We start from the raw sequence: 16,188 nt of genomic DNA on the forward strand, positions 1-16,188 counted from the left end.
CCGAACCGGGCCGTAAAAACCTGCAGGGTCCGAGGTGCTGCCAATCATAACCTGGGCCTCGGTCGCTGCTTCACCGCTCATTCAAGGGTGATGTCGGTGGGGGCAGAGGGGGGGGGAATTCAGGGATATGGAGCAAAGGCGGGTAAATGGAGTCGAGGTGCAGGTCAGCCAGGATCAGACGGAATGGCGGAGCAGGCTCGAGGGGCCGAATGACCTCCTCCTGTTCCTGTAGCACTGGAGCCGAGCAGGCTCTGTGAGGTCGCACAGTGCAACGCCAACAGGGTGAATTCCTCCATTCATCCTGTAACAAAATCACAAACCCTCCCCCTCTCTGTAAATGGTGTGTAACCATTATGTGACGGAGAAAAACTCCCTCCTCCCAGTGTCTTAACAAATAGCACAGGAATAGAACAGAAATCTACTTCACCAAGAGTGCGTGTGTAAAAAAAAAATACATCCAATGTTCCCTTTAATTAATTTGGGGCCACACGGCCCCTTTAAAGGGCTGCTCGGCCCATTCAGAAATCCGCCCATGCGCGGTTTTTGAATTAAAAGCTGGTGAGCCGGCTGCGCAGGAGCTCCAGAGCGTAGCTTAAAGGGATCATTGCAACCTGGCTGTTTACAAACAAACAGACAACATTGATTGGCAAGAAAAGACGAACCGTTCCATCGAGCCTACCCCACACGCCAAAAAATGCACTGTTCTGTGCGGCGGCAATGGGAATTAGAGATCAGTGTCGAGTCGATGACCTTCTTCCGTGAAGACGGACACAAAAGGCTAGAATTTCCCAGGGCCGTGGAGGCGGGATTGGAGGCGTATGGGGGGTTAAAATCCTGAAATCGGGGAGGGCACGAACCCATCCCGCCCCCATGCCAGTTTCCCAGGAGGCGGGTACCCGACCTGTGCTGGGAGCCGCCTCCCCGAGGTGGGAAGGGGATTAGTGCCAATTAACTGCCTGTTAACAGGTAGTTAACAGGCAGTTTTTAGCCTAATCCCTATTTTTATTCCTGAAGTGTGGGATTCCCGACGGCTCCAAACCACGCCAAGTTAGCGAGGCGGACCGTCGGGATGAAGGACTTGGAGGGTTCGAGATGTCCGGTGTTCAGGTGAGTGATGGGTGCATGAGTGAAGAGGTAAGTGTGTTTGGTGTGTGTAAAGTGTTTAAATAAGTTTTACTTACTAATGCAGGCTTCCTTCCTTCAGGTCTCGGGAGTCCCTCATCTCACCGGCACAGAAAGCAGAATGACCGCGAGCTGTCAAAATCTGCAGCCTCTGCTTTCTGTTCTGGAGAGATCTCTAAATCAGCCTGAGAGGAAGGAATTAACTTGGAGTACAGATTGTCGGTGTTTGACAGCTTCAAACAGCTGTCAAATGCTGATATTTCATCTGTCAAAAGCTCTTGACAGATGAAATGCCAATCTGTGACGTCACCTGTTGCCGGATGGCCCTTAATTGGCCTGCTGAGCCCACTGGGCGGGTCAACAAGGTCACTCAAGGGAAAATCGAGTGGGTTGGCCACAACTCAATGGAGGCGGGACTACAACCCCAAAAGTGGGAGTCCCGCCTCCTACTCGCCTCCATTGATAAAATCCAGCCCAAAGTATTTGTTTAATTTCTCTGCCATTTCCTTATTCCCCATTATAATTTCTCCTGTCTCAGCCTGTAAGGGACCCACATTTACTTTCGCTAATCTTTTCCTTTTTACATACCTATCGAAGCTTTTACAGTCTGTTTTTATGTCTCTCACTAGTTTACTCTCTTATTCGATTTCCCCTTTCTTGATCAATTTCTTGGTCCTCCTTTGCTGAATTCTAAAATCCTCCCAATCCTCAGGCTTACTACTCTTTTTGGCAACATTATAAGCCTCTTCCTTTGATCTAATACTATCTTTAACTTCTCTTGTTAGCCACGGTTGGACCACTTTTCCTGTGGGGTTTTTGTGCCTTAAAGGAATGTATATTTGTTGTAAATTATGTATTAATTCTTTAAATGCTAGCCATTGCTCATCCACTGTCATACCTTTTAATATAGTTTCCCAATCTACCTTAGCCAACTCGCCCCTCATACCTACGTAGTTTGCTTTGTTTAGATTTAAGACCCTAGTTTCGGATTTAACTAAATCACTTTCAAACTCAATATAAAATTCGATCATATTATGGTCACTCTTCTCTAAAGGCCCCTTTACCACAAGGCTATTAATGAACCTTTTCTCATTGCACAATACTAGATCTGAAATAGCCTGTTCCCTAGTTGGTTCCTCAACATGCTGATCTAGAAAGCTATCTTGCATACATTCTATGACTTTGTCCTCCACATTGTTACTGCAAATTTGGTTTGCCCAGTCTATATGTAGATTAAAGTCCACCATGATCACTGTATTACCCTCGTTACATGCGCCTCTAACTTCCTGATTTATACTCTGCCCTACATTACAACTACTGTTTGGGGGCCTATAAACAACTCCCACCAATGTTTTCTGCCCCTTGCTGTTTTTTAGCTCCACCCAAACTGATTCTACTTCTTGATTTTCGGAGCTAAGATTCTTTCTCTCCACTGTCTTTATCCCATCCTTTATTATCAGGGCCACCCCTCCTCCTTTTCCATTTTGCCTATCTCTTCTAAAAGTTAAGTATCCTGGAATATTTAGTTCCCAACCTTGGCCACTTTGCAACCACGTCTCCGTAATGGCTATTAGATCAAACCTGTTAATTTCTATCTGCGCTACTAATTCATCTATTTTGTTGCGAATGCTTCACGCATTCAGATATAGTGCCTTTAGCTTTGACTTTTTCTAACCCTTACATTTCTCAAAAATGTCCCAAAGCACTTCAAGCAATGAGTTGCTTGTACCTGTAATAATACACAAGGGACCTTACTTTAATACAGATTGTTATTGCAGAGCTAGGGAGTAAACCAAACATGTTTAGGTGTCAGCTGTGGCTCAGTGGGGAGCACTGTCACCTCTGAGTCAGAAGGCCGTGGGTTCAAGTCCCACTTAGAAAGATCAGAGGGGAGTGGAGGAGAATGTTTTTCACCCAGAGGGTGGTGGGGGTCTGGAACTCACTGCCTGAAAGGGTGGCAAAGGCATAAACCCTCATCACATTTAAAAAGTACTTGTATATGCGCTCCAAGTGCCGTAACCAGCAGGGCTACGGACCAAGAGCTGGAAAGTGGGATTAGACGGGAGAGCTCTTTTTTGGCCGGCACAGACACGATGGGCCGAATGGCCTCCTTCTGTGCCGGAAATTGCTCTGATTCTAAGACTCCACACTCCAGTGACTCGAGCACAAAATCCAGGCCGACACTCCCAGTGCAGTTCTGAGGAAGCGCTGTACTGCCAGAGGGGCCGTGATTCAGGTGAGACATTAAACTGAGGCCCCATCTGCCCTCTCAGGTGGACGTAAAAGATCCCATGGCCACTATTCGAAGAGCAGGGGAGCTCTAGGGCCATCCCTCAGCCAACATCAGGTCATTATCTCATTGCTGTTTGTGGGAGCTTGCTGTGCACAAATTGGCTGCCGCGTTTCCTACATTACAACAGTGACTACACTTCAAAAAGTACTTCATCGGCTGCAAATAGCTTTGGGACGTCCTGAGGTCGTGAAAGAAGCTGGAGAAATGCAAGTCTTTCTTTAACCGATCGCCTAAACTGCCCCGCTCAAACACAGCACCGATTCTTCTTAAATAATTCCAGCGGGTTATTTTGAAAATGATTTTTTATTAAATGATCAGTGTGTCTGAGGGAGATTGATCAAGTCAGGGAGTTAGTTCCTCGATTAACACTTTCTTTCTTGGCGGGCGTTTCCCTCCCCAGGCTTTTTCCAGCTTTGCCTTGGTCTCCTCCACTTGGAGTAAGGTGTCGAAGGATTTCTTGTACTCCCTCTGCACCTCCAGGGAGAGAAAGGCGAGGGCGCCCTGATGCTCGTTCACCCAGGACAGAAGGAATGCGCATTTCTTCCGAGCCCTGTAGCGATCCGGACCCTCCCTGTGGCGGGATGGCTTGGCTCTTCCCAGGACGCGGCCGAGCTGGGAGATCGCAGCCAGGGTGTAATGACCGCTCGGCGCCCCGCTCTCCCCAGTCAGGAGGACAGACGTGTCCTTGATCGTAATCACCGGCTCAAAGGGGTTGGAGGAGTACGGGCTGCTCTGCACAGCTCCGACCCCAGCCTGCAGAGCCTCGGCAGCGGACGGGAAAACACGATTGCCCTTCAGGACCTCAGAGATCATCATCACGGCTTCAATAAACTCGCCCCTCATCTCTCTTGACAAGTCACCATTAATGAGTTTCATGGAGAACGCATAGGCGTAGAGAACATTCACCACACTGTACTGGATCAGGGGAGAGGGCTTAGAGCACAAAGACAACAAAGGAGCAATGTTGCTGCAGATCGCAGGAACAGAATCATCTTGTTCCCAGATCCTGTCGGAGTCTCTTTCTGTCGCTCCGCTCAACCAGTCCCGGTCTGCATCATTCTCGCTCTCAGTCCCCTCGACAACAACCACAGGCTGTTCTTCTTTTATCCTCTCACTCGTTTGATCTTCCTCCTGCTCCTTTGAAGAAAATAAAATGAATTAGTTCATATTTATGAAGCATTTAACAACTCATTGACTTGGTGCCCAGTGGCTTGGCTCAGTCGGTAGCACTCTCGCCTCTGAGTCAGAAGATCGTGGGTCCAAGTCCAACTCCCCAGCTTGAGCACAAAACGCTAGGAGGGGCAGTACTGAGGGAGCGCCGCACTGTCGGAGGGGCAGTACTGAGGGAGTGCTGCACTGTCAGAGGGGCAGTACTGAGGGAGCGCTACACTGTCGTAGGGGCAGTACTGAGGGAGCGCCGCACTGTCGTAGGGGCAGTACTGAGGGAGCGCCGCACTGTCGTAGGGGCAGTACTGAGGGAGCGCCGCACTGTCGGAGGGGCAGTACTGAGGGAGCGCCGCACTGTCGGAGGGGCAGTACTGAGGGAGCGCCGCACTGTCGGAGGGGCAGTACTGAGGGAGCGCCGCACTGTCGGAGGGGCAGTACTGAGGGAGCGCCGCACTGTCGGAGGGGCAGTACTGAGGGAGCGCCGCACTGTCGGAGGGGCAGTACTGAGGGAGCGCCGCACTGTCGGAGGGGCAGTACTGAGGGAGCGCCGCACTGTCGGAGGGGCAGTACTGAGGGAGCGCCGCACTGTCGGAGGGGCAGTACTGAGGGAGCGCCGCACTGTCGGAGGGGCAGTACTGAGGGAGCGCCGCACTGTCGGAGGGGCAGTACTGAGGGAGCGCCGCACTGTCGGAGGGGCAGTACTGAGGGAGCGCCGCACTGTCGGAGGGGCAGTACTGAGGGAGCGCCGCACTGTCGGAGGGGCAGTACTGAGGGAGCGCCGCACTGTCGGAGGGGCAGTACTGAGGGAGCGCCGCACTGTCGGAGGGGCAGTACTGAGGGAGCGCCGCACTGTCGGAGGGGCAGCACTGAGGTTTACAGCACAGGACGAAGACATTCAGCCCAGCCCCCCTGTCCCCATTCTGTCTCTGAAAGTGTTCTCCCCTCAGTCCCATTCCCCCTTTACATTCCCTGCTCCAATAAAGGGAGACCCAGTTTCTCCTCATCACTAAAGCCGTTCCATCCCACCATCACCTTAATTAATCTCATCTGGAAGCGAGACCCCCCCCCCTGACCCCAAGACCCTCAGAGCCCCCCTGACCCCAGGACCCTCAGAGCACCCCCTGAACCCCGGGATCCTCAGATCCCCCCCTGAACCCCGGGATCCTCAGAGCCCCCCCGAACCCTGGGACCATCAGAACCCACCCTGAACCCCAGGACCCTCAGAACCCCCCCGAACCCCATGACCCGCAGAGCCCCCTGAACCTGTGACCCTCAGAGCCCCCCTGAACCCTCAGAGCCCCCCCTGAACCCTGGGACCCTCAGAGCACCCCCCTGAATCCCGGGACCCTCAGAACCCCCCCCTGAACCCGGGACCCTCAGAACCCCCCCTGAACCCCAGGACCCTCAGAGCCCCCCTGAACCTCAGAGACCTCTTGAACACCGGGAACCTCAGAGCCCCCCCCCGACCCTCAGTGCCCCCCCCCGACCCTGAACCCCAGGACCCTCCCCGAGGGACAGACCCCCCCCCCGGGGCTGCAGTTCGCCCTCCCGCCGCGCTGCCGCTCACCCGGGGCCGCCGCTCCCACCAGGGCCGCCACTCGGGGACCCAGGCCGCCGCCTGTCCGCTCGCCACCGCCCGCCACAGGCCGGGGCCCGGGTCTGGGTCTAGGTCCGGGTCCGGGGCCTGCTCTGCCCGCAGCCGCCTCAGGCTCTCCGGCAGCCCGCCGGCCCCCGGCCCCGCCGCCCGCAGCTCGCCCAGCACCGCCTCCCGGTAGAAGGCCTCGGCGCAGGCCCGGTGCGGCGGCCCGCGGTAGCAGGCCAGCGAGCAGTAGCGCCGGTTGCAGCGGGGGCAGGTGTAGCGGGCGGCGGCAGCGGGGCCCGGGCCCCGGCACAGGCCACAAGCCTCGGACTCGGCCTCCAGCCGCGCTGCCATGGCCGGAAAAAGGGGCGGAGCCTTAGTGGCCGCGTCTATTGGCAACACCACTGCTCTGATTGGTCCCCTGGGAATGAAAGGACCTGATTGCTAATTGGTCCCCTTGGAGGACCAGCTGATTGGTCCCCTTGGAGGACGAACTGATTGCTGATTGGTCCCCTTGGAGGACGAACTGATTGCTGATTGGTCCCCTTGGAGGACCAGCTGATTGGTCCCCTTGGAGGACCAGCTGATTGCTGATTGGTCCCCTTGGAGGACTAGCTGATTGGTCCCCTTGGAGCACCAGCTGATTGCTGTTTGGTCCCCTTGGAGGATGAACTGATTGCTGATTGGTCCCCTTGGAGGACGAACTGATTGCTGATTGGTCCCCTTGGAGGACCAGCTGATTGCTGATTGGTCCCCTTGGAGACAAGCTCTGATTGCTGATTGGTCCCCTTGTAGGACCAGCGGATTATGAACATATGAACATAAGAATAGGAGCAGGAGTCGGCCATTCTGGAGGGGGAGGGTGAACAGCCAACGATACAGGTAAAAAACGGGATGAGGTCCTAAAAGCTGAATATAGGGAGATAGGAGGTCAATTTCACTCTCAGGATTGCTACCAGTGCCACGTGCTAGTCAGAGTAGAAATAGAAGGATATTTCAGATGAATACATGGCTAGAGGAATGGTGCCAGGGGGAGGGATTCAAATTCCTGGGGCATTGGAACCGGTTCTGGGGGAGGTGGGACCAGTTCAAACCGGACGGTTTGCACCTGGGCAGGGCCGGGACCGATGTCCTAGGGGGAGTGTTTGCTAGTGCTCTGCGGGAGGGTTTAAATTAAAATGGCAGGGGGTTGGGAACCTGAGCAGGGAGACAAAGGAAAGGGAAACAAGGATAGAAGCAAAAGACAGGAAGGAGAAAAACAAAAGTGGCAGGCAGAGAAGTCAACGGTTTAAATCAAACATGGCCACAGTAAATAATAGTTCTAAAAGGTCTAAGAGTGTTAAAAAAAAACAAGCCTGAAGGCTTTGTGTCTTAATGCGAGGAGCATTCGTAATAAGGTGCATGAATTAGCTGTGTAAATGGATATGATATGATTGGGATTACGGAAACATGGCTCCAGGTTGACCAAGGTTGGGAACTCAACATCCAGGGGTATTCAATATTCAGGAAAGACAGGCAAAAAGGAAAAGGAGGTGGGGTAGCATTGCTGGTTAAAGAGGAGATTAACACAATAGTAAGGAAGGATATCAGCTCTGATGATGTGGCATCTGTATGGGTAGAGCTGAGAAATACCAAGGGGCAGAAAACGTTACTGGGAGTTGCATACAGACCCCCAAACAGTAATGCTGAGTTTGGGGATGGCATTAAATGGGAAATTAGAGACACGTGCAATAAGGGCACAGCAGTTATCATGGGTGACTTTAATCTACATATAGATTGGGCTAACCAAATTAGTAACAATACTGTGGAGGAGGAATTCCTAGAGTGTATACGGGATGGTTTCCTGGACCAATATGTCAAGGAACCAACTAGAGATCAGGCCATCTTAGACTGGGTATTATGTAATGAGAAAGGATTAATTAGCAATCTTGTGCGAGGCCCCTTGGGGCGGAACGATCATAATATGATAGAATTCTTCATTAAGATGGAGAGTGAAGTATTTGACTCAGAGACTACGGTCCTGAATTTAAATAAAGGAAACTACGATGGTATGAGGCGTGAGTTGGGTAGGATGGATTGGGGAATGTTACTTAAAGGTTTGACGGTGGATAGGCAATGGCAAACATTTAAAGATCGCATGGATGAACTACAGAATTTGTTCATCCCTGTTTGCCATAAAAATAAAACAAAAAAGGTGACTCAACCATGGCTAACAAGGGAAATTAGGGATAGCATAAGATCCAAGGAGAGGACATATAAATTGGCCAGAAAAAGCAGCAAACCTGAGGATTGGGAGCAGTTTAAGATTCAGCAAAGGAGGACAAAGGGATTAATTAAGAGGGGGAAAATAGAGTATGAGAGTAAGCTTGCAGGGAACATAAAAACTGACTGTAAAAGTTTCTATAGATATGTGAGGAGAAAAAGATTGGTGAAGTCAAGTGTAGGTTCCTTGCAGTCAGAATCAGGGGAATTTATAATGTGGAACAAAGAAATGACAGACCAATTAAATACATATTTTGGTTCTGTCTTCAGAAAGGCAACACAAATAACCTCCCAGAGATGTCGGGGACCATAGGGTCTAATGAGAGGGAGGAATTGAATTAAATCAGTATTTGTAGGGAAATGGTGTTAAGGAAATTGACGGGATTGAAGGCCGATAAATCCCCAGGGCCTGATAATCTACATCCTAGGGTACTTAAGGAAGTAGCCCTAGAAATAGTAGATGCATTGCTGATCATCTTCCAAAATTCTATAGATTCTGGAACAGTTCCCATAGATTGCAGGGTAGCTAATGGCGGAGCAGGCTCGAGGGGCTGATGGCCTACTCCTGCTCCTATCTTCTATGTTTCTATTCGGCCCTTCGAGCATGCTCCGCCATTCAATGAGATCATGGCTGATCTTCTGCCGCAACTCCATTGCTGATTGGTCCCCTTGGAGGACCAGCTGGTTGCTTATTGGTCCCCTTGGAGGACAAGGGCTGATTGCTGATTGGTCCCCCTGGAGGACCAGCTGATTGGTCCCCTTGGAGGACAAGACACACCCAGCAATTAGGATTTAGTTCCAAATCTGGGCTCCTTTTGCTTTGCAATTGACTCAATATTTTCGATGAGAAACATCTGTAATACAACTATCATACATTGTTTGTGCTCCTGTTATATGTTTCAATCTATTGAAAATCTGCTGTGGAAAATCTCTTCCCCACCTCCAGTCCATGCCCCCTGTCGATGCAAACAGCAACTGAGGAGATTAAAGAATGAAAGGAGAGGGGGGATAGGAAGAAAAAGACTGCAATACCTTTAAAACAAGAAGAAAATGGCCCTTTTTCTAAAGTTGCCGATCATGACAGTCATTCTCCTGTACAAATTGCAGTTATCACTGTTTGTATTGTTGATTCCCCACCTCGGTAGCAGCACGCATGCGAAGAATCACTCCGTTCAAGATTAGGATCGAGAGTGACAGAAGCAGGACAAAGACTAAGCTAATAGATTGGAAAAGAGCAAATTATGAGGAAATGTGATTGAAACTAAAGAAGATGAACTGGGAGAAAATCTTGAAATACGAAGAGAAAGAAAAACTGGGAAATCCTTAAAGTGTAATCAGTAGAGTTTAAGACAAAATGTTCCACTAAAGGCCAAAAACAAGCAAGCTAATTATGGGGCACCGTGGATGAATAAAGAACTAAAGGGACAATTGAATCTAAAGAAATAGACATACAATAAGTACTTAGATACTAATGGAATATGAAGAACTAAAAGAGGATAATAACCCAGATCCGGGTGCTATGTACGCACATATGCTCAAGGAAACTAGGGAGGCGATAGCAGAGGCACTTGTTTCTATATACCAAAGTTCCATAGAAGAGGGGATGGTGCCAGAGGACTGGCGGACAGCTGGTGTTGTTTCTATACACAGAAAGGGAAATAGAACAAAACCTGGGAACTATAGACCAGTCAGCTCAATGTCAGTGATGGGAAAGATACTGGAATCTATACTAAAAGAGGGGATAGAAGAGCATCGAGAGACAAAATATAGAATGAAAAATAGTCAGCATGGATTCCGAAAGGCTAAGTCATGCTTAACTAATCTGATTAGAATTCTTTGAAGAGTTAACGGAAAGAGTAGACAAGGGCAATGCAATAGATGTCATATACTGGGATTTTCAAAAGGCCCTCGATAAGGTACCCCACGGTAGGTTCATGACAAAGGTTAGGGCATGTGGAGTCAGGGGACAAATAGCTGAATGGATAGCTAATTGGCTAAAAAATAGAAAGCAGAGAGTAGGGGTAAAGGATAGTGATTCAGATTGGAGGAAGGTAGAAAACGGTGTTCCACGAGGATCAGAGCTAGGATGACTGTTACTCATAATTTACATGATTTGGACTTAGGAACAAGTAACTCAATATCAAAATTTGCAGATGATACCAAACAGGGGACGGTGGGGGGGGGGGGCGGTGTGGGGTGTAACTAACACTGAGGAAGAATGCAACATAATACATGAAGACATTAGAAACATTGCAGACTGGGCAGTTAAGTGGCAAATGACCTTTAACACAGATAAATGTGAGGTGATGCACGTTGGTAAGAAAAACAAACATCATCTACACCTTAGAAAATAAGAAACTGAATGGGGTAGAAGAGCAAAGAGATCTCAGGATACAGGTGAGCAAATCATTAAAGCAGCGTCGCAGGTCAGCAAAGCAATTAAAAATGCGAACAAAGCACTGGGATTTATTTCTAGGGGTACAGAGTTCAAAAGTAGTGAAGTTATGTTAAACTTGTAGAGGACCCTGGTCAGGCCACACTTGGAGTACTGTGCATCATTTTGGTCTCCGTACTGTAAATAGGACATAGAAGCACTGGAGAAAGTGCAAACAGGATTTACAAGGGTGGTACCAGAGCTGAGAGATTACAGCTATGGGGAACGATTCAACAGGTTGGGGCATTTAAAGGGTTTTAAAATTCTGAATAGTTTCGACAGGGTAGACGTGGCAAGAATGTGGAAATACTGGGAAGACCGAAGCCCTTGAATTTGGTCCCCGCCACAAACTCCGTTCCCTGACAACCGTTTCCATCCCTGGCAACTGTCTGAGGCTGAGATGAGCTTCCGACCACATATCCGCTTCATCACCAAGACCGCCTACTTCCACCTCCATAACATCGCCCGTCTCTGCCCCTGCCTCAGCTCATCTGTTGCTGAAACCCTAACCTGTGCCTTTGTTACCTCTGGACTTGACTATTCCAAAGCTCTCCTGGCCACCTGTAACCTCTTCCAGCCCCACAACCCCCCGAGATCTCTGCGCTCCTCCAATTCTGGCCTCTTGTCCATCCCCGATTCTCATCGCTCCACCATTGGCGGCCGTGCCTTCAGCTGCCTGGGCACTAAGCTCTGGAATTCCCTCCCTAAACCTCTCCGCCTCGCTCTCCTTTAAGAGGCTCCTTATAACCTCCCTCTTTGACTAAGCTTTTGGTCACCTGTCCTAATATCTCGTGTGGCTCAGTGTCAAATTTTGTCTGATAATCGCTCCTGTGAAGCGCCCTGGGACGTTTTACTACATTAAAGGCGCTATATAAATGCAAGTTGTTGATGTTGTTGCTGGTAACAAATATATATTTTGCCATATTTTTTCCTAGATGATGTCAGACAAAGTGCTCTCCACAATATATTCCTTCTGCTTTAACAGCACATCACAAAAGACAGAAGTGAGACAAAATCTATTTTAATATCAGACATTTCTGCTTAGTTTACATTTATGGGCACCCACTTAGGTCTGGACCGGCTGAGCTAGATAGGACAGGCATTGCGTTAAGCAGAAACTCTGCAGATACAGAGGGAGAGGTCTGTGCTGCATCTGATCTGTCCCAGAAACTAGAAACTTTCCTTCAAACCACTTCCTCAATTTTCCCCTTAACATTCTCAAGCTCCCATCCTGAACTCTCCGCTCCGCACATTCACCACCCTCAGCAGCACAGAAATCTAACATGTCGTCTCCTGCTCCCCAGTTCTAGAGTTTGAGGCAATCTCTACAGCTCCTTCCACCACCTCAGGACATCCCAAAGTGCTTTACAGCCAATGAATTTCATTTGAAGTGGAGTCACTGTTGTAATGTTGGAAACACGGCAGCCAATTGGTGCACAGCAAGCTCCCACAATCAGCAATGTGATAATGACCAGATAATCTGTTTCAGTGATGTTGGTTCAGGGAAAATATTGGCCCCAGGATACTGGGGAGAACTCCCCCTGCTCTTCTTCAAAATAGTGCTATGGGATCTTATACGTCCACCCGAGAGAGCAGATGGGGACTCGGTTTAACGTCTCATCCAAAAGACAGCACATCCGACAGTGCAGCACTCCCTCAGTACTGCACCTCCGACAGTGCAGCGCTCCCTCAGTACTGACCCTCCGACAGTGCGGCGCTCCCTCAGTACTGCCCCTGACAGTGCAGCGTTCCCTCAGTACTGCCCCTCCGACAGTCCAACACTCCCTCAGTACTGCACCTCCGACAGTGCAGCGCTCCCTCAGTACTGACCCTCCGACAGTGCGGCACTCCCTCAGTACTGCCCCTCCGACAATGCAGTGCTCCCTCAGTACTGCCCCTGACAGTGCAGCGCTCCCTCAGTACTGCCCCTCCGACAGTGCAGCGCTCCATCAGTACTGCCCCTCCGACAGTGCGGTGCTCCCTCAATACTGCCCCTCCGACAGTGCGGCGCTCCCTCAGTACTGCACCTCCGACAGTGCGGCGCTCCCTCAGTACTGCCCCTCCGACAGTGCGGCGCTCCCTCAGTACTGCCCCTCCGACAGTGCAGCGCTCCCTCAGTACTGACTCTCCAACAGTCCAACACTCCCTCAGTACTGCCCTCCGACAGTGCGGCGCTCCCTCAGTACTGGCCCTCCGACAGTGCAGCGCTCCCTCAGTACTGCCCCTCCGACAGTGCGGCGCTCCCTCAGTACTGCCCCTCCGACAGTGCAGTGCTCCCGCAGTACTGCCCCTGACAGTGCAGCGCTCCCTCAGTACTGCCCCTCCGACAGTGCAGCGCTCCATTAGTACGGCCCCCCGACAGTGTAGCGCTCCCTCAGTACTGCCCCTCCAACAGTGTAGCGCTCCTTCAGTACTGCCCCTCCGACAGTGCGGTGCTCCCTCAATACTGCCCCTCCGACAGTGCGGCGTTCCCTCAGTACTGCACCTACGACAGTGCGGCGCTCCCTCAGTACTGCCCCTCCGACAGTGCGGTGCTCCCTCAATACTGCCCCTCCGACAGTGCGGCGCTCCCTCAGTACTGCACCTCCGACAGTGCGGCGCTCCCTCAGTACTGCCCCTCCGACAGTGCGGCGCTCCCTCAGTACTGCCCCTCCGACAGTGCAGCGCTCCCTCAGTACTGACTCTCCGACAGTCCAACACTTCCTCAGTACCGCCCTCCGACAGTGCGGCGCTCCCTCAGTACTGCCCCTCCGACAGTGCGGCGCTCCCTCAGTACTGCCCCTCCGACAGTGCAGCGCTCCCTCAGTATTGCCCTCCAACAGTGCGGCGCTCCCTCAGCACTGACCCTCCGTCAGTGCGACGCTCCCTCAGTACTGCCCCTCCGACAGTGCAGCGCTCTCTCAGTACTGCCCCTCTGACAGTGCTGCGCCCCCTCAGTACTGCCCCTCCGACAGTGCAGCACTCTCTCAGTACTGCCCCTCCGACAGTGCTGCGCTCCCTCAGTACTGCCCCTCCGACAGTGCAGCGCTCTCAGTACTGCCCCTCCGACAGTGCTGCGCCCCCTCAGTACTGCCCCTCCGACAGTGCAGCGCTCTCTCAGTACTGCCCCTCCGACAGTGCAGTGCTCCCTCAGTACTGCCCCTCCGACAGTGCTGCGCTCCCTCAGTACTGCACTGGGAGTGTCTGCCTGGATTATGATCTAGTCTCTGGAGTGGGGCTCTAACCCACGAAGATCTGAATCAGGGGGGAAAGTGCTGTCCACTAAGCCACGGCTGCTGCGGTGTCACCAGTGATCAGTTGATCTCATCCATTAAGTGTCTTGAATAGTGTGGCTGCAATTCAGCTTCAGCAGGGCTGCAAGATGGGCGATCGATCTGAAACCGGCTGCTTTGTGCCCCCCTGAAATTCAATTTCACCCCCACTACCTCCCGAGTTGGTGCTTCACGAGTAAGTGCGCAATAGAATCCTACAAAAACAAGTCAGTTCTGCTCCTACGTTAGTGAGTCTTGTTAAGAGCTGAATAGAGAATTCTCCATTCAAATCAAATCAAATCAAAATCAAATCAACTTTTATTGTCATTGTTAGTGCACAAGTGCAGTACAGCGAAATGTAGGCTTGCGGCTCCCGAGAGTGTACATTTGGATTAAGACATTTAAACATTCAACATTCATTTGGCTTGTAATACATTAACATAAACATAACCATAATAAAATGCATTGGCAGATGTGTAGGCTTTAGAGTTTATTTGTGGAGTTCAGTAGGATGACAGCCCTGGGAAAGAAGCTGTTCCTAAATCTGGTCGTTCGGGTGCGAATGCATCTGTAGCGTCTCCCAGATGGCAGGAGGGCGAACAGACTGTGGCTGGGGTGGGGTATCTACACACAGAATGTCCTACAAAATGGTAAAGAGGTTTGATAAGGCAGATTAAGGGGTGATTTAATCGAGGTGTTGAAGATGATTAAAGGATTCGATCGGGTCAATAGAGAGAAACTGTTTCCTCTGGTGGGGGGAGTCCAGAACAAGGGGGCAGAACCTTAAAATTAGAGCCAGGCCGTTCAGGGGTGATGTCAGGAAGCACTTCTTCACACAAAGGGTGGTGGAAATCTGGAACCCTCCCCCCCAAAAAGCTGTTGAGGCTTGGGGGTCAATTGGAGCTTTCAAGACTGAGATTGATAGATTTTTGCTGGGTAAGGGTATCGAGGGATATGGAGCCAAGGTGTGTAGATGGCATTGAGGTGCAGATCAGCCACGATCTCACTGAATGATGGAACAGGCTCGAGGGGCTGAATGGCCTCCTCCTGTTCCTTTGTACACTCCTGCTGGGACTGTATTCTTTTGCACATGTATGTGCGGGGGTCTCGCTAGACCCGAACACCATGACATGGGCCATCCCATCAGTCAGCACCTGATAGTTCCCACCCCAGGATAGACTTTGGAATCAAAAACACAATTTCTAAATTTGCGGATGGCCCCAAATTGGGGGGGAATAGTCAATACTGAGGAGGACTGCAACAAATTACAGAAGGACATTAATAAACTTGCAGAATGGGCATATAATTGGCAAATGAAGTTCAACACAGATAAATGTGAGGGATTACATTTTGGTAGGAAGAATAGGGAGTCACTTATCACAGAGGGTGCGAGTCTGGGTGGGGTAGAGGAACAAAGGGATCTCGGAGTACAAATACACAAATCACTAAAAGTAGCGACAGGTTAATAAGGCCATAAAAAAGCAAACCAAGCACTAGGGTTTATTTCTAGAGGGATAGAATTGAAAAGTAGGGAAGTTATGCTAAACCTGTATCGAACCTTGGTTAGACCACACTTAGAGTACTGCGTACAATTCTGGTCACCATATTATAAAAAGGATATAGAGGCACTGGAGAGGGCGCAGAGAAGATTTACAAGGACAATACCAGAAATGTGAGGGTATACATATCAGGAAAGGATGAACAGGCTGGGTCTCTTTTCTCTTGAAATAAGAAGGCTGAGGGGTGACCTAATAGAGGGCTTTAAAATCATGAAAGGTTTTGATAGAGTGGATACAGAGAGAATGTTTCCGCTTGTGGGGAAGAGCAAAACTAGAGGCCATCAATATAAGATAGTCACCAAGAAACCCAATAGGGAATTCAGAAGAAACTTCTTTACCCAGAGAGTGGTGAGAATGTGGAACTCGCTACCACAGGGAGTGGTTGAAACGAATAGTATCGATGCATTTAAGGGGAGGCTGGATAAGCATATGAGGGAGAAGGGAATAGAGGGTTATGCTGATAGTTAGATGAGGAAAGATGGGAGGAGGCTCGAGTGGAGCATAAACGCCGGCATGGACTG

General features: G+C 50.5%; 2 protein-coding genes and 1 long non-coding RNA gene across 4 annotated transcripts in view; 1 reads left to right on the forward strand and 2 right to left on the reverse strand.

Moving 5' to 3' along the window:
- Positions 1–3,699: 3,699 nt before the first annotated feature.
- Positions 3,700–6,550, reverse strand: znhit2 (zinc finger, HIT-type containing 2). Of its 2 annotated transcripts, none has more exons than XM_085996060.1 (2): positions 6,150–6,550; positions 3,700–4,552 (listed from the first exon to the last, which is right to left on the reverse strand). In XM_085996060.1, the coding sequence occupies exons 1-2, from the start codon at positions 6,513–6,515 to the stop codon at positions 3,758–3,760; spliced, it is 1,161 nt and encodes a 386-aa protein (XP_085852186.1). In that variant the 5' UTR covers positions 6,516–6,550; the 3' UTR covers positions 3,700–3,757. The 2 variants fall into 2 exon arrangements, with proteins under 2 accessions (XP_085852186.1, XP_085852187.1); XM_085996061.1 differs by having other exon boundaries at positions 3,700–4,546; positions 6,150–6,549.
- Positions 4,464–16,188, reverse strand: part of hdac3 (histone deacetylase 3) — a 71,469-nt gene continuing 59,744 nt past the window's right edge. The window contains exon 15 of the mRNA XM_085996059.1: positions 4,464–4,552. Within this exon, the coding sequence (XP_085852185.1) occupies positions 4,519–4,552 (34 nt within the window). The 3' untranslated portion in view covers positions 4,464–4,518. The remainder of the gene's footprint in view (positions 4,553–16,188) is intronic.
- The window catches only part of LOC147114391 (uncharacterized), an 80,288-nt gene continuing 71,061 nt past the window's right edge, over positions 6,962–16,188 (forward strand). The window contains exon 1 of the long non-coding RNA XR_015079411.1: positions 6,962–7,043. This is a non-coding gene — a long non-coding RNA (uncharacterized LOC147114391). The remainder of the gene's footprint in view (positions 7,044–16,188) is intronic.

This window comes from Somniosus microcephalus, chromosome 8, assembly GCF_052327205.1.
Source record: "Somniosus microcephalus isolate GS21.2 chromosome 8, FLI_Smic_1.0, whole genome shotgun sequence".
In the NCBI taxonomy this organism is placed as follows: domain Eukaryota; kingdom Metazoa; phylum Chordata; class Chondrichthyes; order Squaliformes; family Somniosidae; genus Somniosus; species Somniosus microcephalus.

What these genes read in the sequence shown, in the direction of transcription:
- znhit2 (XM_085996060.1), bottom strand. Translation starts at nt 6,515, where the DNA reads ATGGCAGCGCGGCTGGAGGCCGAGTCCGAGGCTTGTGGCCTGTGCCGG. An exon ending in GGTGGGAGCGGCGGCCCCGG is followed by an intron (nt 4,553 to 6,149) that starts GTGAGCGGCAGC and finishes TTTTCTTCAAAG; the next exon opens with GAGCAGGAGGAAGATCAAAC.